The sequence below is a fragment of the Crinia signifera genome, chromosome 5 (genome assembly GCF_055691185.1).
Source record: "Crinia signifera chromosome 5, ASM5569118v1, whole genome shotgun sequence".
NCBI lineage: Eukaryota > Metazoa > Chordata > Amphibia > Anura > Myobatrachidae > Crinia > Crinia signifera.
Window position 1 is genome coordinate 294,666,025 of NC_139221.1, and position 19,581 is coordinate 294,685,605.

The following is a 19,581-nucleotide window of genomic DNA, read 5'->3' on the forward strand; positions in this document are numbered from 1 at the left end:
CCTGCCTGAATGGGGCCAGCTACATCTGTTTGATGACCCAATGTCCTTCTCTACAGCAGAATTACCTACTGTATAATAACTTCATTTAGCCTGTAAGTAGCTTGTTAATTTGTGTTCCCATAATTAATTACTTTACATTTATCAATGTTAAACTGCATTTTACACCTTTCTGCACACCTTTTCAGTTTAATTAAGTCACTTTGTAGTGTATGCACTTCCTCTACTGAGTTAATTTCCTTACTCAATTTCGTATTGCCTGCAAATATTGCAATTTTTCTCACTATGTCACTTCCTATATCATTAATGAATATATTTAACAAGGTGGGTATCAATATTGAACCTTATTCAATATTCTTTGGACCTTACCCCAGGTGGAATCTATGTCATTTACTAATACACTCTCTGTCTCAGTTTTTATTCAAATTACAAATGTTATTTCTAACCCTAAATTACCTAGTTTTATTAATAAACTTTTATGAGACACCCCCTTTTATGAGACCCCCCTCCCCGCCCCCCCCCCCCCCCCCCAAAAAAAAAAACCTTGCTTAGCCTTAGCGAAGAAAGATGCAGTCCATGAGACTAAAAGCACAAGGGGGTACACTGCGCTAAGAACAAGTGGTAATAAACAAATGTGTGCCAATGGAATGAAAAGGTGATAAATTTTAATTAAAAAACATATAAAAGAACATAGGGTATGACATATAAATGTGGGTAAAATTCACCAAGTAAAATCAATAGGGGGGTGTTAAAAATTGTCCAGTAAATACGGTACCGTATTAATGTAGCCACTGATGAGTAAGTCCGTTCCTATATTGTCTCCTTACAAATAGCTGGGTCGTGAGGTAACCAAAAGTCCAGAGTCACCCGCGGTAGGAGTTAGTGTGGAGTGTTATTCTCCTATTTAGAATAGATGTCCTCCGTTCGGGTTCAATCCTGGGTGGGCCCTTTTCTTAGGGTCCCCAGTAAGTATCTGTGATGTTTTTAGGATAATAGATAAGGAGACTGGTCCGGATCAAAGCAATAGTAGGTGGCAAGGTCCAAAACTGGATAGGAGCACCCTCTTAGTTCACCAACGCGTTTCGCCAAGAGTTGGCTTTATCATACCTTGATAAAGCCAACTCTTGGCGAAACGCGTTGGTGAACTAAGAGGGTGCTCCTATCCAGTTTTGGACCTTGCCACCTACTATTGCTTTGATCCGGACCAGTCTCCTTATCTATTATCCTAAAAACATCACGGATACTTACTGGGGACCCTAAGAAAAGGGCCCACCCAGGATTGAACCCGAACGGAGGACATCTATTCTAAATAGGAGAATAACACTCCACACTAACTCCTACCGCGGGTGACTCTGGACTTTTGGTTACCTCACGACCCAGCTATTTATAAGGAGACAATATAGGAACGGACTTACTCATCAGTGGCTACATTAATACGGTACCGTATTTACTGGACAATTTTTAACACCCCCCTATTGATTTTACTTGGTGAATTTTACCCACATTTATATGTCATAACCTATGTTCTTTTATATGTTTTTTAATTAAAATGTATCACCTTTTCATTCCATTGGCACACATTTGTTTATTACCACTTATTCTTAGCGCAGTGTACCCCCTTGTGTTTTTCTGTATCCAAAAGGAGGTTGACTACCCCCTACCCACACTGCAGCTTGGCAAAGCACCCCATATCTATTGCGCCCCCTACACGAGGCGGTAACCAGTTACCCACTCTCCCTCCAGCAGTCCATGAGACTACCCTGGCTTCACTGTGACTTCCTATTAGAAGTACTACTGTATCTGAAAATACTCACAGTGAATCCAATCCCATTGGGAAGTGCTTCCTACTTCTGGGACTGCCAGTTCAGGCTGTGATAAGCAGATAGCTGGCTTTCTTGTTCAAAGACATTACCATAGAGCCCTAGCTGTCTTATATAGCTGCAGCCAATGCAGCAGTTAGAAGCTAGGCCATCACTGATACCAAGCATGTACCGGGTCCAGCACCTGTCAACCAAATTGTATGGTTACCATACCCTGGACAGCAGAGACGACATGGTGGGGGGTGACCTAGCAACATGGCCAGCGGCAGCCCCTCATCTACTCTCATACTCTCATAAAGACAACATTGACCCTGCTCAGTACATATCTCACTGACCATCTTGGTATAGAGAATTAGGCCTCCTGGAGAGACAGGAGAGACTGGAGTCTGCACAGTATCGCCCTTCACTTTCAACAATATGTAACACCAAAGATCTGTTCTGATTAATGTACTCATACCATATGGTGGCTAACCAGAATATATATATATATATATATATATATATATATATATATATATATATATATATATATATATATATATATATATATGCAAGGCCCACAAACACATGATTTAGTCATTCCTGGGATGCTCATTATTCCCCTTAATGAGTATAAAGACAATACATTTGAAAAGTGCTTTCAGTGAACTTTACTTTTATTGTTACTGTATCACTGGGGCTCTTTAAAAGAAAAGCTGTCAAATATTCAGCATTTAATGAATTCCCTCATTGAACGTATTATACTTCTGTATTCAGTCCATTGATCGTGCCGGTAGATTCTGCAGTTTCCACTTGAAGAGATTTACCAGTGATAGGTCTCTTAAGAAAACAATGAATTGTTCTGCCACAGTAGTTTCCAACACATCTGTGTAAAGGTAAATGGTATTTGTGATATAAATCTGATATAAAAAGATCATTTTCCACATAAATGACAATGATGATAACTGCGAGTGGAATATGCACTTGGTGCCCACTGTAAGGTGGAGTTTTCATGAGTTTAGTGATTTTTCTCCTGAAGAAGTGTACTTATTATTGTTGTACAAACCATTTACATATGAGTTACCTCAGTCTCAATGTTCTGTGATGTTTCATTTAAAACCTGGACTAAATGAAAACTCTGTATTAAGGGCAAGGGTGCCCATAATGTGACCGTCCAGCTGGATTAGAAATACACATCACAGCATGCCCTGCCACAGTTTTGGTATTAGGGAATGCTGGGATGTGTAGTTCCACAATTCCACAACAGCTGGATGACACAATGTCCAGCACTACTGATTTTTTTGTTGTTCATTTGTATATGACCCTGTAAATCATACCTCCCAAAGGCGGAGCTACATGCCAGGTGGGCATGGTCTATCACCTAGGGGGCATGGCCTTGCACTGTGACCCCTTCTTTCATCATTTGGAGGGCGTGCTCAGCTCTCCCCTAGCAGCTGGGCAGACAACCCCCCCCCGGCTCCTTTCATGCACTCTGGCTCCTTGATCTCCAGCTCAAGGGTCCCTGATCACCTGCTCCCCACCTGCGGGACACTGCAACCCGTGGGAGGCACCTCGGGACAGTCTCCGATTATCGGGACAGTTGGGAGGTATGTGTAAATTATAATATCGCTTTCTCATTTGCTGAACCACAAAAGGACATTTACTTTGCAAATGCTGTATACCTCCTGTATGTTCTGATATTGGTGGATCAACCCATTGTTTGAGCACTTTCTTGTAATCAAGACACTACCGATTTGCATGTGTGTAGTGGGTGGGGGGAGGGGGGGTGACAGGGCTATTGGAATGCTGTGAGTACAGGTGTCTTAACAGCATTAGAAATTGGCTTTTTCTTTAAAAAATGCTCACAGAGAAATGGCACCCCACCCCCAATGTGACATAGTCAAGTCCCCTCTCCTGCTGCGGAAACCCACAATTCCATGAGGTAGGTACGTACAAGTAAATGGCAAAGGAAAGAGGAAATGAGTGATGGTAGCAGTTGCTTCACAGAGACATACTGTAGCGCAGAAAGGGTTGGTTCAATTATTCTTTACATTTCCTGAATGGCTATAAGCATATTACAGTATGTACTGTCACTGTATTAGGGTAGGGAGATTAACTTTAGCTTTATCATATGTGATTTCTGTTATTGAGAATATGGAAGACATACAATATGACATCATTTGTAGGTCTGTGACCCTAGCGGCCCATTTATCAGCGCTACTAATAATGCATACAGTGTGATAAATGGTGCCTCTCTCATTTCTCAAACACATGGCAGTTAGGAGCGGATTGGATGGAGCACCAGTTATCATGCAACATACATTATGCAAAAAGTTAATAAATGTTTTCAAGCTTCCATACACCATACTTGCCTACCCTCCCAAAAATTGTCATCCCCCCCCACCCCCGCGGGAAGGTGGGCAAGTCTCCCACATGCTCCCCATAGCACCTGCACCCATTTCCCCATGGAAACAAATGCTGGAATTGACGTCACTCCAGGGAGGGGGCGGGGCTAAATGGCGCAAAATGCATCTTTTTTAATTATTTTAGCCCTGCCCCCTTCCCGGAGAGCCTCAAATCGTGGGGCATTGTGATGCAATAGGGAAATGATAGAAAGAATCCGATTGGTTCCTAATTTGTTTTTTGTTTGCTATGTACGGCGCTGCGGACACTTTGTGGCGCCTTATAAATAAACTTACTACTACTACTACTATGGGTAACATTACCTAATTTTTGGAAGCTTTAGTAAATTTGCCCCTATGCCTCATTGTCATATGTCATTGATTTTACACCACAACAAATTGCTGCCGAAAGGCAGAACATGCAAATGAAAACACAAAATAAAAGACAAAAACATTTCCCTGAGCCGTCTAAATGAAGAAACACTGGTAGACATGGAAACAAATAACCTTCCTTCACGTTTTAGGTGGATAAATCAGAAATGACGATATCTTCTGTCGGCGCCGCGTTATCCCTAGCTGAGCACACAAGAAGTTTAAATTGCAAAACCTCTCAGTTGTGACTTATTAAGGAAAATGCACATTCTGAAGAAAATCTAAGCGCTGCAAAGAGAATTAGCTGGGCTGGATGACAATGACATTAGATCAGCAAATATCATTCCCTCCTTATATATTAACTAGCACAATAACAGACTTCTTATTTTACTTAAGGAGATGAAATCCTGCAGCTGTGTCTCTATTTCCATTATAACTGGCGCGGCGGGTAATATATTCATGAGGTCAGCCCATAATGTTTTATATGAGCTCACATAAAATTCTCAGCTGTCCCTTTGGCCAGGTTCTCCCTCTATTGTGACATGTCTTTGCAAATCTAAGGGGGTGGTTGGCAATGTCAGCAGTGCGGGGGTGCAAGCAGTGCCGATAATAGTGGTGCATGGGAGTGCCATTGGACTAAGCAGTAAAGAAGTCAGCAGTGCGAGGTTGCTGGCGGTGTCCTCAGTTCAGGGGGGCAGCAATGTGGGTTTACCGGCAGAGTCCAAGTTGCCGATAGATCCAGCAGTGTGGAGGTGCTGGCATTGTCTTCAGTCTGGGGGTGTCCACAGTGTCAAGTTGCTTACTGTGTGCTCAGCGCGGGGTCTCAATGTGCCGGTAGTGTCCTCCGTTCTGCCGGTGTTGGCATAGTAGGGGTTGTCAGCAGAGTAGAAGTTGGTGTTGGCAGTACAGCGATGCCAGTGTTGTCATTAGTGGGGGGTTGTCAAGAGTGTACTCAGCTGAGGTTTCAGCTGCATGGTAGAGCGCTAGCAAGCAGAGGTGTTAGACATGTCTGTGCAGGCCGGATGGGCTTCAGCTCAGAGTCTTCCTATCACAAAATTAAGGATGTCTTTGAGGAAGACATCCTTGTTGTACTTAATGCCGGTGGTGGCTGTGGTATTTCTAAGATGCCACCACCACACTTTCACTAGAGAGGCTGTAAAGTGGATATTGTTGGCATTGTGGGGTTTGGGTAGGTAGATGCTGTGGGAGAAAGATTTGCCTAGGGTGTTGAGAAGCTTTACACTGGCCCTGTATAAATTAAAGTCTGACCTCCCACCAATTGCATGCATCTGGACTGGATCTTCTACATCTACGCACACAGGAATCCATTCACCTCCTCTCTGCCTCTGCTGCTGTCTGCAGAGTACAGCAGACAGCAGCAGAGGCTGTGTGCAACCCCCGCTCAACCTCAATGTTGAGCACAGGACGCTGCGGTCCGGAGGTTGGGCTTCCCCGTTGCTGTAAACGGTGTATCCATTTACACTGCCCTCTACCCAGGTCCTACGTGTGTTCTACTCTGGTCAGGACCTGGGTAGAAATCCTGTGTAAATGGACACAGGTTAACCTCTTTTTACACCACTGCTGACCCAAGGGAAAAACCCGTTTTTTTGCGGCAGTGTAAAAGGGGTATTAGTTAGTACATAGCTTTAACCTTTGTCATGAATTCAACTCATCAATATACATTTGTTTATAATTTTAAGTTAAGTAAAAAAAAGAACATAAGGTATAAGATGGATTCTATCTGATAATAATTTTAATTTATAGTAATTTAAAAATGGGTTTGAAATTCATGCGGCCGCATGTAAGACTATGCTCCAGGGCTGTATCTCTCACCTTGTTCCATCTCTTACTCTTTTTAAAACCAAACTCCACCATATTTTTCAGTTGGATTGGATTGAAACAACTTTCGATAGGGAAAGACGTGTCTCGAGATTTTTTGGGACATGGGAGTTATAGCTCCACCCTTCCCTTAGAGTTTCGGAAAAGGATTGAAGCTGCACTTAAGAACACTGATTGGTACGAAACAAGAAGACTATGCGATGATCCCCCAATCATCTTAGATTCACACAGATTATATCTGTCTGGCATCTCCTCAGGGCTCCGGGCTCCCATCTCTATATAACTAACTGATTTATTTGTAAAAACACATCAAATATTTGCCATTTGTTTTATCTTCCACAATGTATTTTTTTAAACTGTTTCATTGTAATGGTATATTTGCAAAGACAGTGATAACAGGCAAGACAAATTATCACTATATTTAATATTCATACCTCATTGTTCTTCCATCTAGTTACTTTATTGTTCTATACAAACAATTGTAAATGTCCATTTGCATTGCTTTAATAAAAAAGTTTATTTAAAAAAAAAAGGGTTATATTTGGCTGTCTGTGTTGAAGTGAATGTACAGTACATGTACATATGAGTGAATATCAATTAACTTTACTTACTTCCTTGTACCCAAAAACGATCCGGCCGTCATTGATTAAAGTAGCTTGAAATGTAAAACTCCCAAGACTGTAATTATCTTGCAGATGAACATGATCCCACTGAACCACAAGCGCAGTGCCTGGAAAATAGGACTCAGTATCAGCAACATATATATGGCCACCGATTAGTAACATAATTCTAGAAATAGATATATATTGCATAGGCATTTATACATTACATAAACCTATCAATACAGTGATGTGCAAATTCATTGGGACACAGCCTTCAGGATGCTGAAAGGGCTGTAGGGTGTATGTTTGGAACGTTCAACAGACAGGGGCGGCAGTGCGGGAGCTCTCCTAGCTGCAAGGGCTGTTCCAAGAACCATGTTAGGGAAAAGGTGAGGAAGTGACGGAGGCCGCCCCCGGATGATGGTACCACACACACAATCCAAGTTATGGGACTGCTCCAAACTTTCAAAAAGGTTCTTGAATACCAAACTCTTTGGGCAAGCTTATTACAATTCTGTATTCTACCTAATTACCCCTTTCTACAGTTCCATGTTTATCTTAAACCCAGGCCCCCCAGCGGCACTGAGCAGTGACACTAGCACTCTACTACACATGTGTAGGTCTCTCTGTGAAAATGCAAAATGGCCGCCCCAGTGATTTTGTTAAATGTTAAGATGAGGATAGCTTTACAGAGGAAAAAAAAGTGTATTGCAGGGACAGACTCTCACCCTAGTGCAGAAGGTTTTTTTGCAATTAATGCTAATATTCCAAGTTCTTCTCAGCTAAACTAATTAGGGATATGTCACAAGATATCAAACACGCACCACTTAATCCTTGTCATGGAGAAGAATACGTCTAGCACAGTCTACTCTACAGAGTATAGTACGGGGTGATGTTCTTTAACCAATTCAATTACCCTTTGGGCACTTGTAGCAAATAGAGGTGCCCCCGTAGAGTTCGTGTTGCTGCCAGGAGTCCAGAGAAATTGACAGGTGATGTAACACTTATCCCTCTCCGGGGGGCTCATTTACATATTCTAATCATCTACTGTTCTGTATGTGTTAGCCAGTAAGCGCATTCTTTAATATAATTACAATATACCTGTTTGATAACTGAGGAGCAATTCTTAAGGGGCCTACAGACGGGCACACTGCTGAGCATTCTGAGCCATGTAGATCTCTCAGCAAGATCACTCAGCACACAGCAATGTTTAATCGATGTGTGCTGAGCGATCTGTCAGGGCCAGTGATCTCCGGTGAGAACACTGGCCCTGACCGGGATCTTACTAGATTTATCCAGCATGCAGGATATTAATCGCCGGGCGATAGCGATGCGTGAGGACATGCATCACTATCGCTATGGTTCCTACGCACAGAGCGATGTAGGGGCATTTTCTAAGCAATCTAGTCAGATTGCTTAGATATTGCCCTGAAATCACCCCATGTGTAGGCCCCAGTACAATGATTCCCTATATTTGCTCATAGGGGGCATAACAAATTTCAACATTTAGGTTGCCATGGCAATGTACCGTAGTCACTATCTGACATTAACATATACAGAATTGGAAAAAGGAATGTCTGCAATTAAGTTAAGCGGTTATTAGGCCAACAATGTCTGCATGAACAGTCAATAGGTTGACCGCTAATGGTTGACAGGTAGAGGGTAGACACGTGAAAAAGGTCCACATGGCCAAAAGGTCGACACAAGCAAAATATCAACATGGAAAAAGGTTGACATGAATTTTTCATGATTTTTTTTTTAAATGACTTGTCAACCTATGTTGACACAGACCCTCAAAAAACCCCTGAAAAATCCATGTCGACAACTCCACACGTCGACTTTTTGATCATGTTAACATTTTGACTGTGTCAACCTAATGCATGTTGACATTTTTTATGTGTTGACCTTCCGCCTGACGACCAATACTGGTTGACCTCTCGAATGATGACCTTATGCTTGGCGACCTAACGATCCACACCCTGCAATTAAATACATCCTGCAGCAGGTTGCAAAGTAATGAGAAAGTTCTAAAGCTGCTTCCTTTACTGAGCAGGGGTACATTTACTAAGATCGGGGTTCTATTGAAGATGGGATGTGGCCCAACGCAAACCAATCAGATTCTACTTGGTTTTTATTAAGCACCTTCTGGAAGATAACAGAAAGAATCTGATTGGTTGCGATGGGCAACATCCCATCTTCAATAGAACCCCCATCTTAGTAAATTGACACCAAAGGGGCTGACATCTGTTGATAGATTGTCCCACACACAGGGTCAGTGTGGTGATCAGCATTGGGTATTTAAGCTTTTTATAAATAGCAATCCCCAAAAACATGGTGCCTGTCTCCAGTAAGGTCATGGGATCTAATACAGGGTGTGACACTTGCAAAAATGCTGTTAGAAGGGGAAGTCTGCCACATTACCAATATCAACTGCTTTCAATTAACTGATTCAAACTTGCAGGGGAGGAGAGGTGCCCCCTTGGGAGCAGGAGCCCGGTGGCAGATGACTCCATTGCCTCCCAGAGTTCTGACTCTGATATGGACTATTCATCCTGCTCTGAAGTTTATTCTACTCCTTTTTCGATTTCCACTATTTTCTATTCGATTTTCCATTCGATGTGCATTCAATTTGCTTTTAGATCAACACTGGCTTTAGGCAGGAGATGGACATCGAATCGAATGCTGCAGTGAACACATTAGATTTGCACTATCTACTACTAGAGTTTCACTATATAGTCTTGGCTGCCAAAACTATTTTTCTATTCGATTTAAACTACACGGGAGCGCGCACTGGGATCGAATCTGCATCTAATGTAGAAAAATCATTCAATGCCCATTCGATTATCTTATAGAAGCAAAATCGAATGGAAAAATAGTGCATATCTCACCATGTGTATGCTCTATTAGGGGGGGTATTCAATGCAGGGTCACTACTGTTGGGCTGGCCCGACAGCCATGACCCTGCCCCATTCTCAGCCGATTCGAAACTGAATCGACATAGAGGGGGGCATGGCCATGAGAAGCAGACTGAAATCGTCGAGCTGCGGCCGGGAGCTCAAAAATTCCCAACAGTTCTCGGCAGAGCGTGCCCATCTGCTTGTAAAGTCGGGCACATTTTGCCAAGATCCCTGTTCAATGCTGTCGGGGAAGACAGCATTGAATAGGGCCCGCCGCTATTTCCCCCATCGGGAATAGCGGCAGGAGATTGAATACCCCCTTAGTCTCAATAAGATAGTAACATTTAGTTACAGGACTTCGTATAATCGCGGTTTAATGAAGTTTTTGAAGATTACAAAAATGGGAAATGGGGAAACCAGGGCAAAAATATATCTTGACCCCCCTCTTATTCATTCACCCCATTCAAAGAAATGTATTAGGGACTGCATCTGGACCCAAAGGTATTTGAATGCTCAATGACTAATGTTGACCTCTGTACTACTAGTATTGCCCCCACGGCCTGCATGCAGGGTTTCTACCTAGTGCCTTTCTACCCTCTGGAGAGCACTGTTAAACTTTAAAATGTAAAATGTAAAATTACAGAAATATTTCTTATTTGATAAACCCTTACTCCTAATCTCAAACAAGTTCCAGCCAGTTGGTATAACCAAGAGTAGACACACTTGAGTGATTAATATAGAGTTTATGTTCTGTGTACATATATATAGGCATACAGATATGAAGACAGCAATGTGGTTCTAGGATAAAGACAAGAACCCACTGACACCAAATCATTTTCCTTCTATCTCCTATTGGCCCTTATTCTGATTGACGCGTACTTTACCGCATACTTTCGGATGGCGTCTTTACGGCGTCTGCGCATGCGTGGAGAACGCAACACGCATGTGCCAGGCCTTGACTCCGTACCAGTTCGGCCAAATCCCGTCCCAAACTGTTCCCCGCAATCAGTCGGGAAATATGGGCGTATTATGGGCGTCATGCGGAATGACACATGGGCGTAGTTTCAAAGTGGGCAAAACGGGGCGGAAACATGGGCGGACACGGGGGAGTACACTTATGTTGGGGGGCGTACATTCGGATACCACTCCGAATGCACGCGATCAAAAAGGGAAGAAATGTGCGGTGTCCACAAGTGTACTATTGCTTTGCGGACACCACTCGTTCATGCGGTAGGCGAACGTACGCCTAATGACTACAAGCATTAACACCTGAACCCAATAGAATCGACTCCTTTACTCATTACTCACTAATAGGACGCTTGTCAGTGCTTTAATAGAAACCATTGCACTTCAATTGCTGTAAGGGTTAATGTGTGCAATGCATGTGTTAGGCATGCTTGTAAGGATATATTGGCATCTAATTGATTCCAATTCCAAATAAGAAGTTTTTTATGAGGATAGGTAATTGAATAAGTGGGTCATGTGATGTATTGCAGAAGATACATAATAGTGGGTTGTTTGGCGTAAATACTCCGCTTACGTGCGGTAGCACCGCTTGGCTCCCGTTCGGATGCGGTATTCCCGAGCATACTCTGTAATACTCTGTAATACCGTGCAGAATCGGAGTGTTTCTCCCGCACACGCATGGTTTGTATGTCGTCCGTAAACACGCCCTGTTCTTAAAGAGTGAGTCCGTCCGAATGCGGAGGACCCGTGGGCGTTTCTACGGACGATGGCCGCACGCGGCAGAACACCGTGGCGTGCGGACCGCTCCGTAAGAATGCGGGAATATCCGCACCGATCAGAATAAGGGCCATTGAGAGGGGCACAATGAGTGAGAATGATTTAAAAAACCAACAATCTTATGTTTTAGAATTCAATAATGTTTACTATAAACGTTATGCAAAAAAGAACACTAAAGAACACTTCACCCCATCTGTCTGCCCCTCCCCTTTAGAATCTAAGCTCTCACGAGCAGGGCCCTCTGCCCTCGTGTGCCTTTTCTTCTTCTACGTAAACCATCTTTGATGTCATCAAGGGCGTATTTACCATAGATGCAAGGTGTGCAGCTGCTATGGGGCCCAGAGTTAAAGGGGGCCCATCTTTACTATTTAAGTAATGTTTTACGGTACACAAATTTAACGCCATCAGTTGCTAAATAGGAGGCCCTTAAAAACTTTTGCTCTGGGGCCTACAGATATCTAGTTACGCCCAGGGCCGGATTTGTGCCTAGGCCCGTGAGGCACCGGCCTCAGGGCGGCACCAATTAAGGGCGGCAGGCTGGCTGACATTCTGTTAAATGGCACAGTGGATGGGCAGCGGCGAGTGACGAGTGCCACCGCCGCAGACATGAATGATCATATGTAGGCGGCAGCGCCGCTCTTCACCCGCCACTGCCCACCCACTCTGCCATGCACATTACATCACTGCTTAGTGGCTGGGTCCGACTGTCCCCCTGCGCGTCCAGAAATGGCTCAGGCTCACTGCTGCTGGCTCCCGCCCATTGGCTACAGTGTGTGAGCCGGAGAGAGACTGACGGAGACACTGTGCTAATCACTGTACTAATAAGTGCCTCCCTTCCACCGGGTCCTCCGTACAGTGAGCAGCCCAGAGTGCTTAATAAAATATTAAGGTGGGCTACAGTTAAATTTGTATGAAATATATATAAATAACAATGTATATACATATATGATTACATTAAAATAGGGGAGGGGGGGGGCACAAAAATGTTGTGCCTAGGGGAGGCCTGACCCCTAAATTCGCCCCTGGTTACGCCCCTGGATGTCACCAAATCCTGCGGTTTTCTGCCACCTTGATAGTAATTTTAATGTCATCTGCTAATGTCACTATGGTTATGTAGCCTGCACTTGTCCTCTACTGCATTCAACTGACAGTGACTGTTTTACACTTATTTGTTTATATAACTGGGCAGATCCCTTTTGACGCTATTACTAATAAAGGATAATAATAATACTCAAGATGATAATAATTTTGCTGAATCAATTAGCTATCATCTAATTAGTTTGAGTTAGGCCAGGGGTAGGCAATATGCAGCCCTCCAGCTGTTGAGAAACTACACATCCCAGCATGCCTTGCATCAGTTGCAGCATGGTGAAACAGCAAAACTAAAGCAAGGCATGCTGGGATGTGTAGTTCCTCAACAGCTGGAGGGCCGCATATTGCCCACCCCTGAGTTAGGCAATAAATACAAGTGTCTAGTACAGTAGACAGCCCATCGCATCGCATTCCATAAGGCATACGATGGTATGCTTTGCGATGCGATGTTAGCCAATGTTATACAATTGTATACCATTGAATTGTATGCCATTGTATGGCATATATAATGGTATAAGATTTTAAATTGTATAAGCATCCTAATGGGTGTTTTCAATGTTAAATGTGCCCCCTATAAGATAAATAATTGTATAAGCTCCGTAATAGGTGCTTACAATGTTAAAAGCACCCCCACGCCACCCGTACTATCAACCCCAACCCGAAGCGTGGCGAGCGCAGCGAGCCCGCGAGGGGCGGCGGTACGCGTCCTCCGACCTTTTCATACCCCCACTATCCACGTCGGCGTGGAGTTTATTTTATATAGTGTGGCGAGCGCAGTGAGCCCGAAGCGCGGCGAGCCCCGCGAGGGGATGCGGAATACATGTGAAGTAATGCGCGTCCCCTCGCAGGGCTCGCTGCACTCACCACGCTTTGGACTCACTACGCTTGCCACACTATATAAAATCAACTCCACGCCGACGTGGATAGTGGGGGTATGAAATGGTTGGAGGATGCGTACCGCCGCCCCTCGCGGGCTCGCTGCGCTCGCAACGCTTCGGGTTGGTGTTGATGGTGGCGTGGGGGTGCATTTAACATTGTAAGCACCTATTAAGGTGCTTATACAATTAAAAATCGTATAGGTGGACCATTTAACATTGAAAAAACCCATTAGGGTGCTTATACAATTTAAAATCGCATCGCATTGCATTGTATGTCATTGTATGCCATATACAATGGTATACAATTTTAAATTGAATACAATGCCATACGACTGAATATCGTGGGTGCCGTGCTAGGAAACAAGTACCCAGTATGTTGCTTTGGTTTTATGCAAATTACTTATATAAATATCGTCTTCATAAAGAGATCAATGGAGATGCAGATATTATCAAAGGTAAGATAGAAATGCCTCAATGTTGTCAGTTTCATAACCAGCCGCAGTTGCCACGTACCATTATCAAAGTATCTGACGGTGGAATTTCTGGAGACGCTTGGATCAAAATTGGCCATCAGGGGAGCGATATATTGCGTTGCTGTGAGCATCCGATGCACGACTTCTCCTGTATATATAAAACCTGAGGAAAGACAGGGATTTCACAGCAGTTAGCTTGTTACCAGTTTAGCGAGAGGGAATTGGAAATGCTAACACAGGCTTTGTGCGTTCTGTGTAAGAGCTTATTTATCTTGCTACAATGTGCCAATTAAATACACTTTATATGTGTTTTGCTGAATGCAAACAGAGGTTTGATAATGGCAAAGCGAAGGAAATCACATCTGTTCTATAGAAAATAACATCCAAAAACATATGTTTCACCGTATTGCTTATTGTCATTTACTGTTTTTCAATGTACTCGGCTTTCTGTATTTCCCGTTATGCGATTGCACATAGAGCCTGATTCAGGTTTTCTTGGTCGGGGATGAATTTCGGCCCTGTTTTCGATGGTGGGGTCTGCTCATGCGCATTTGCGAATATAGATGTGTAGACTTCTTGTGAGAACACTTTTGGCGAGTATCAGACTCTCCGAGGCGTTCGCAAGGGCAGGAGAGGGAAGGGGCGGAGCAGGGCAAGGCCCAGCATTATATGGGCACCCCCATGAAAACAATGGTCGTTCCCCTGCAAACACAGGCGGGTTGATGCCTGCTCAGAGCAGGCAACTGACGTCAAATGACTGCGGCAGGCGGATGACGTCACATGACACATGATGCTGATGTCACATGATGTCAGCACCCACCCCCTTTTTGGCCATATCCGTCAGAAATAAAAGACAACATTCGATGGTTGGCGATTTTTCTTGCCCATTCGGTGCGTGCGCGAGGATGTGTAAGCGTGCACAATTCCCTGCATGTAAATGTGGGGATTCACGAGTCAGGGGACGGGCGTTCGGCTGGGCGGCGAATATACGCAGTCCAGCGAACAGGACTGAATCAGGCCCATCGTCAAGCTGTGAGACCATCATACAGGACCTGATCCTGAGTAAGGAGCCAGCTAACTTCCTTATCCTAATGAGTTATTCTGCCCATGTACGCTGTAAATCCATGTGCCGATACTGTATGCGGGACGCTGTCCCGCCCACTGTTTTTCCTGTCGCAACGTTAACAAAGGGGCAGATGGCCATAAATCACATGGATTATTATATTTCTGGTTTTCTAGCAAAATTATGCAATTTTTCTATTTTTTTATATAATTTAATAGACATTGCCGGCTGTTCAGGATGTCGTCTGAACGCAGAGGTTAAAGGGGCAATCAATTACAAAGCAAAACCATGCCTTGTAAGTGATTGTCCCTTTAAAAAAAACACTGAATTTTGTCGGCATCCTGCACCGCGACTCTGAGGCTGTTACATTTGGCCGTGGGGCTGATGGTGTAGGCACTGTACACTCCCACATGGCCTTGGCCACTCCCTCACAATGAACAGGCCTCAGTATTGTATGTGGACTCTATACTGGATTTAAAAGTTTGTCCTGAATTGGGCAGTTGGCATGCTGTGCACATGACAATCCCATGACATTTCCACTACATGGAACAGTTCAGTGCATCTGCTTGGTCATCAGCCAATCAAAGTGCACTTCTCAGAAAAAACGGTCCGTTAACAAGTGCATCAATCCATCCAAACTGATGTCCCCATGCGTGCAACTTGTGTCTGTATGTGTAGGTGCCAATTTCTTGCTACGCTCATGCTCAACACACAGGTATCTGCAAATCTGTATGCAATTCCCCTTTGCGTTGGACGGAGTACATAAAAATTCAATAAAATTGCTATTATCTTTGTGAAGAGTAAATACACATACTGTAAGCTCATTTAGGCTACAAGTATCTTGCTTGCATATTTTTAATGTAACCTTTAAATTCTCCTTTGTTCTACACTGCTTCAATCTGATATGTGCTGTATTAATTCCAGCCATTACTTAATTTCAAGAAAACGCTGATTAAAAGTATCTTGAAGATAACGATTAATAAATTAGTGCAGGGCAGAGAACAATAACGTCTAATGTAATTTTAAAATGCATGGGTTAGGCTGCATGCGGTATAAAGTAATTGAAATAAAATATTGAACCAGGATTTATAACAGAGGCTAAGGCACCCTTCCTATTTTGTTTAAATTAGGATGAAAGGACATGATAAATGGCTGGAGCTCTTCATTTTTAGCCCTCAGTGTAGTTAAATAGCTGCATCAATTCGATTCACAATATAATGAAAACTAATATATAGTTTGTACACTTGAAATGGATTTCTGCTAATTAACTGCCAGTTTGTGGCGTGTTTCAATATTCCGTTTGGTTCTAAAATAATAATTTATAATAAAAATAATAATTGCTTTGTAATATCAGTTTTCCTCAAATGAATAATGTTTTACCTACAAGACTGGCTGGATGGGATGTTATTATGGTTGTAACCAATAGACCCATAGGCTTACACAATACCACGTCACAGTATACAGAAGCCAAGGGGTCAATTTACGGTAACAGCTAGTTCCCAGGCTGTGAATGTAGTTTGGACCACGTACCCAATGGAACATACCATGTGGCCTGCAATGGCAAATTCAATGGAAGACCAATTTCATTATCCATACAACCAGCGGTTGCCTTTAGTAACCAGGTATTGAGGGAAGTGGAGTGAGCCCGCAAGGGTACACTTTGTGTGTCCTGTTTGCTACTTTCATGCTCCCCCTGCTCTTACATAGTTACATAGTGTTTACTAAGGGAGAGCAGACTGTGGAACGCACACATACCACAAATGGGATGAACAAGTCGGACCTCAATATTGAATTCTCTACTAAGGAAATAATATTGAGGCTCAGCAAAAATCAAAACAAATAAATCACCTGGGCCAGATGGGATTCATCCTAGGGTACTAATGGAATTAAGGGAGGAATTAGCTTCCCCTCTACATTATATCTTTGATAATTCACTATCATCAGGAAAGGTACCAAAAGACTAAAGAATAGCAGAGGTAGTGCCATTATTCAAAAAAGGAAAAAAAGAGGATCCCGCTAATTACAGACCTGTTAGTTAACATCAATATTGGGTAAACTATTTGAAGGATTTTTAAGAGATGGTATCCAGGAATATTTAGACCTTCATAGTTTACTCAGTAATAACCAACATGGGTTCGTGAAAAATCGTTCATGCCAAACTAATCTACTTGGTTTCTATGAAGAGGTTAGCAAAAACCTTGATAATGGAAACGCTGTAGATGTGATTTTCCTAGATTTTGCTAAAGCCTTCGACACAGTACCACACAAGAGGTTTATAAATAAAATGGAGGACATGGGATTAGGGGCAAATATCTGTAGATGGGTAGGGAACTGGCTGTGTAATAAAGAACAAAGAGTGGTCGTGAACGGTGCCGTATCTAATATGATACCAGTACTAAGTGGAGTGCCACAGGGTTCGTTTCTTGGACCCATTTTATTTAACATTTTTATTAACGATATTGGGATGGGGTTACTCAGCAATGTATCCATCTTTGCGGACGATACAAAACTGAGCAGAGTTATTAAATCATCAGAAGATGTCACCACGCTTCAAAATGATCTTGATGAGTGGGCAAAAAAGTGGAAGATGAGGTTCAATGTGAACAAATGCAAGGTCATGCACCTTGGGAGACATAACCAGTGTGCTAGTTATAACCTAAGTGGGGATGAATTGGGTAAATCAGTACTCGAAAAGGATCTAGGAGTCCAAATAGACAACAAACTGGGGTGTAGTGCTCAATGTAATATAGTAACAAAAAAGGCCAACAAAATTCTCGCATGTATTAAAAGGGGCATGGAAACTGGGGACTCAAAAGTAATTATGCCTCTGTACAAATCATTGGTTAGACCGCACCTCGAATACGCAGTGCAGTTCTGGGCCCCACACTATAAAAAGGACATCATAGAATTAGAAAAAATCCAAAGAAGAGCAACAAAGCTTATTAGGGGAATGGAGAATTTAAACTATAAGGAAAGATTAAACAATTTGGGACTATTTACACTAGAGAAAAGACATTTAAGGGGGGATATGCTCAACATGTATAAATATATTAGGGGCCATTATAAGGAACTGTCAAACACCCTTTTTTCTACTAGAAAGGAATCTAGGACGCGAGGGCACGAGTTTAGATTAGAAGAAAAAAGATTTTGTTCATCTATAAGAAAAAATTTCTTTACAGTCAGAGCAGTCAAACTTTGGAACTCTCTTCCTGGAGAAGTGGTGTCGGCAGACACTATAAATATGTTTAAAATATGGTTGGACAAACATTTATTGGTTAAAAACATCCATGGGTACGAATAAGTAACAAAATCTGTCTTTAAAATACCATAACATACTATACAACAAGGGATAAGCTACTATAAACATAGGTTGAACTAGATAGACGCAAGTCTTTATTCAGCCTCACCTACTATGTAACTATGTAACTATGAATTCAGATCAGATCATAAACTACTCAGTCACTGGGGAGTCAGAGATGACATCCCAATAGTGGCCTTGTGTAGGTTTGAAAATGTATTGGAACTTTGTTCTTTGAGCCAGTCTTTTGAGATCTAACCGATTTTGAGAGCTGTTCCGGTTTCCTTGCTATGCCGGGCCCCACCTATCAGTGTCTGTTGTAACTGATCCTTTTTATATGATTTGCAAATACATGCATTTTCTATTGTTTGAAACCCTTTCATGTGTACCATTTTGTAAGTAAATATTGGATGTTTTTTGTAAATAAACTATTTATTTTAGTAGCTTATATCATATATGTTGTAGAACCTTAGGGGGGGGAATTCAACTGTGGAAGAATGGATTCAGCCAACGGAAATAGCATGACTACCTCAGCACTTTGCGGCAGGACCTCTCTCTACCTCATAAGGTAGCGAGTACATTTAAGCAAAGAGGGTTGCGAATCAGCCAGGTGAAGGGTTCCAGTTTTTAAACACATAGGCACTAGCAGTTTACCCCAATTGCCCATAAATGAATTCCCCCTTAGTTGTTGAAGAAGCATTGATCACTTTAATAATTATTGTACCCCATGTCAGAAATCTCACACACACAAGAACCCCCATGTCAGAATTCTCACACACACACGTACCATTACTGCATGTCAGAATTCTCATACACACGTACCCTTACTGCATGTCAGAATTCTCATACACACACGTACCCTTACTGCATGTCAGAATTCTCACACACACACGTACCCTTACTGCATGTCAGAATTCTCACACACACACGTACCCTTACTGCATGTCAGAATTCTCATACACACACGTACCCTTACTGCATGTCAGAATTCTCATACACACACGTACCCTTACTGCATGTCAGAATTCTCACACACACACGTACCCTTACTGCATGTCAGAATTCTCACACACACACGTACCCTTACTGCATGCCAGAATTCTCACACACACACACACACACACAC

General features: G+C 42.7%; 1 protein-coding gene across 1 annotated transcript in view; it reads right to left on the reverse strand.

Moving 5' to 3' along the window:
- The window catches only part of PLXDC2 (plexin domain containing 2), a 456,016-nt gene that overhangs the window by 140,669 nt on the left and 295,766 nt on the right, over positions 1-19,581 (reverse strand). The window contains exons 5-6 of the mRNA XM_083189312.1: positions 14,135-14,257; positions 7,021-7,139 (exon numbers count right to left, since the gene is read on the reverse strand). Of these exons, the coding sequence (XP_083045438.1) occupies positions 7,021-7,139; positions 14,135-14,257 (242 nt within the window). The remainder of the gene's footprint in view (positions 1-7,020; positions 7,140-14,134; positions 14,258-19,581) is intronic.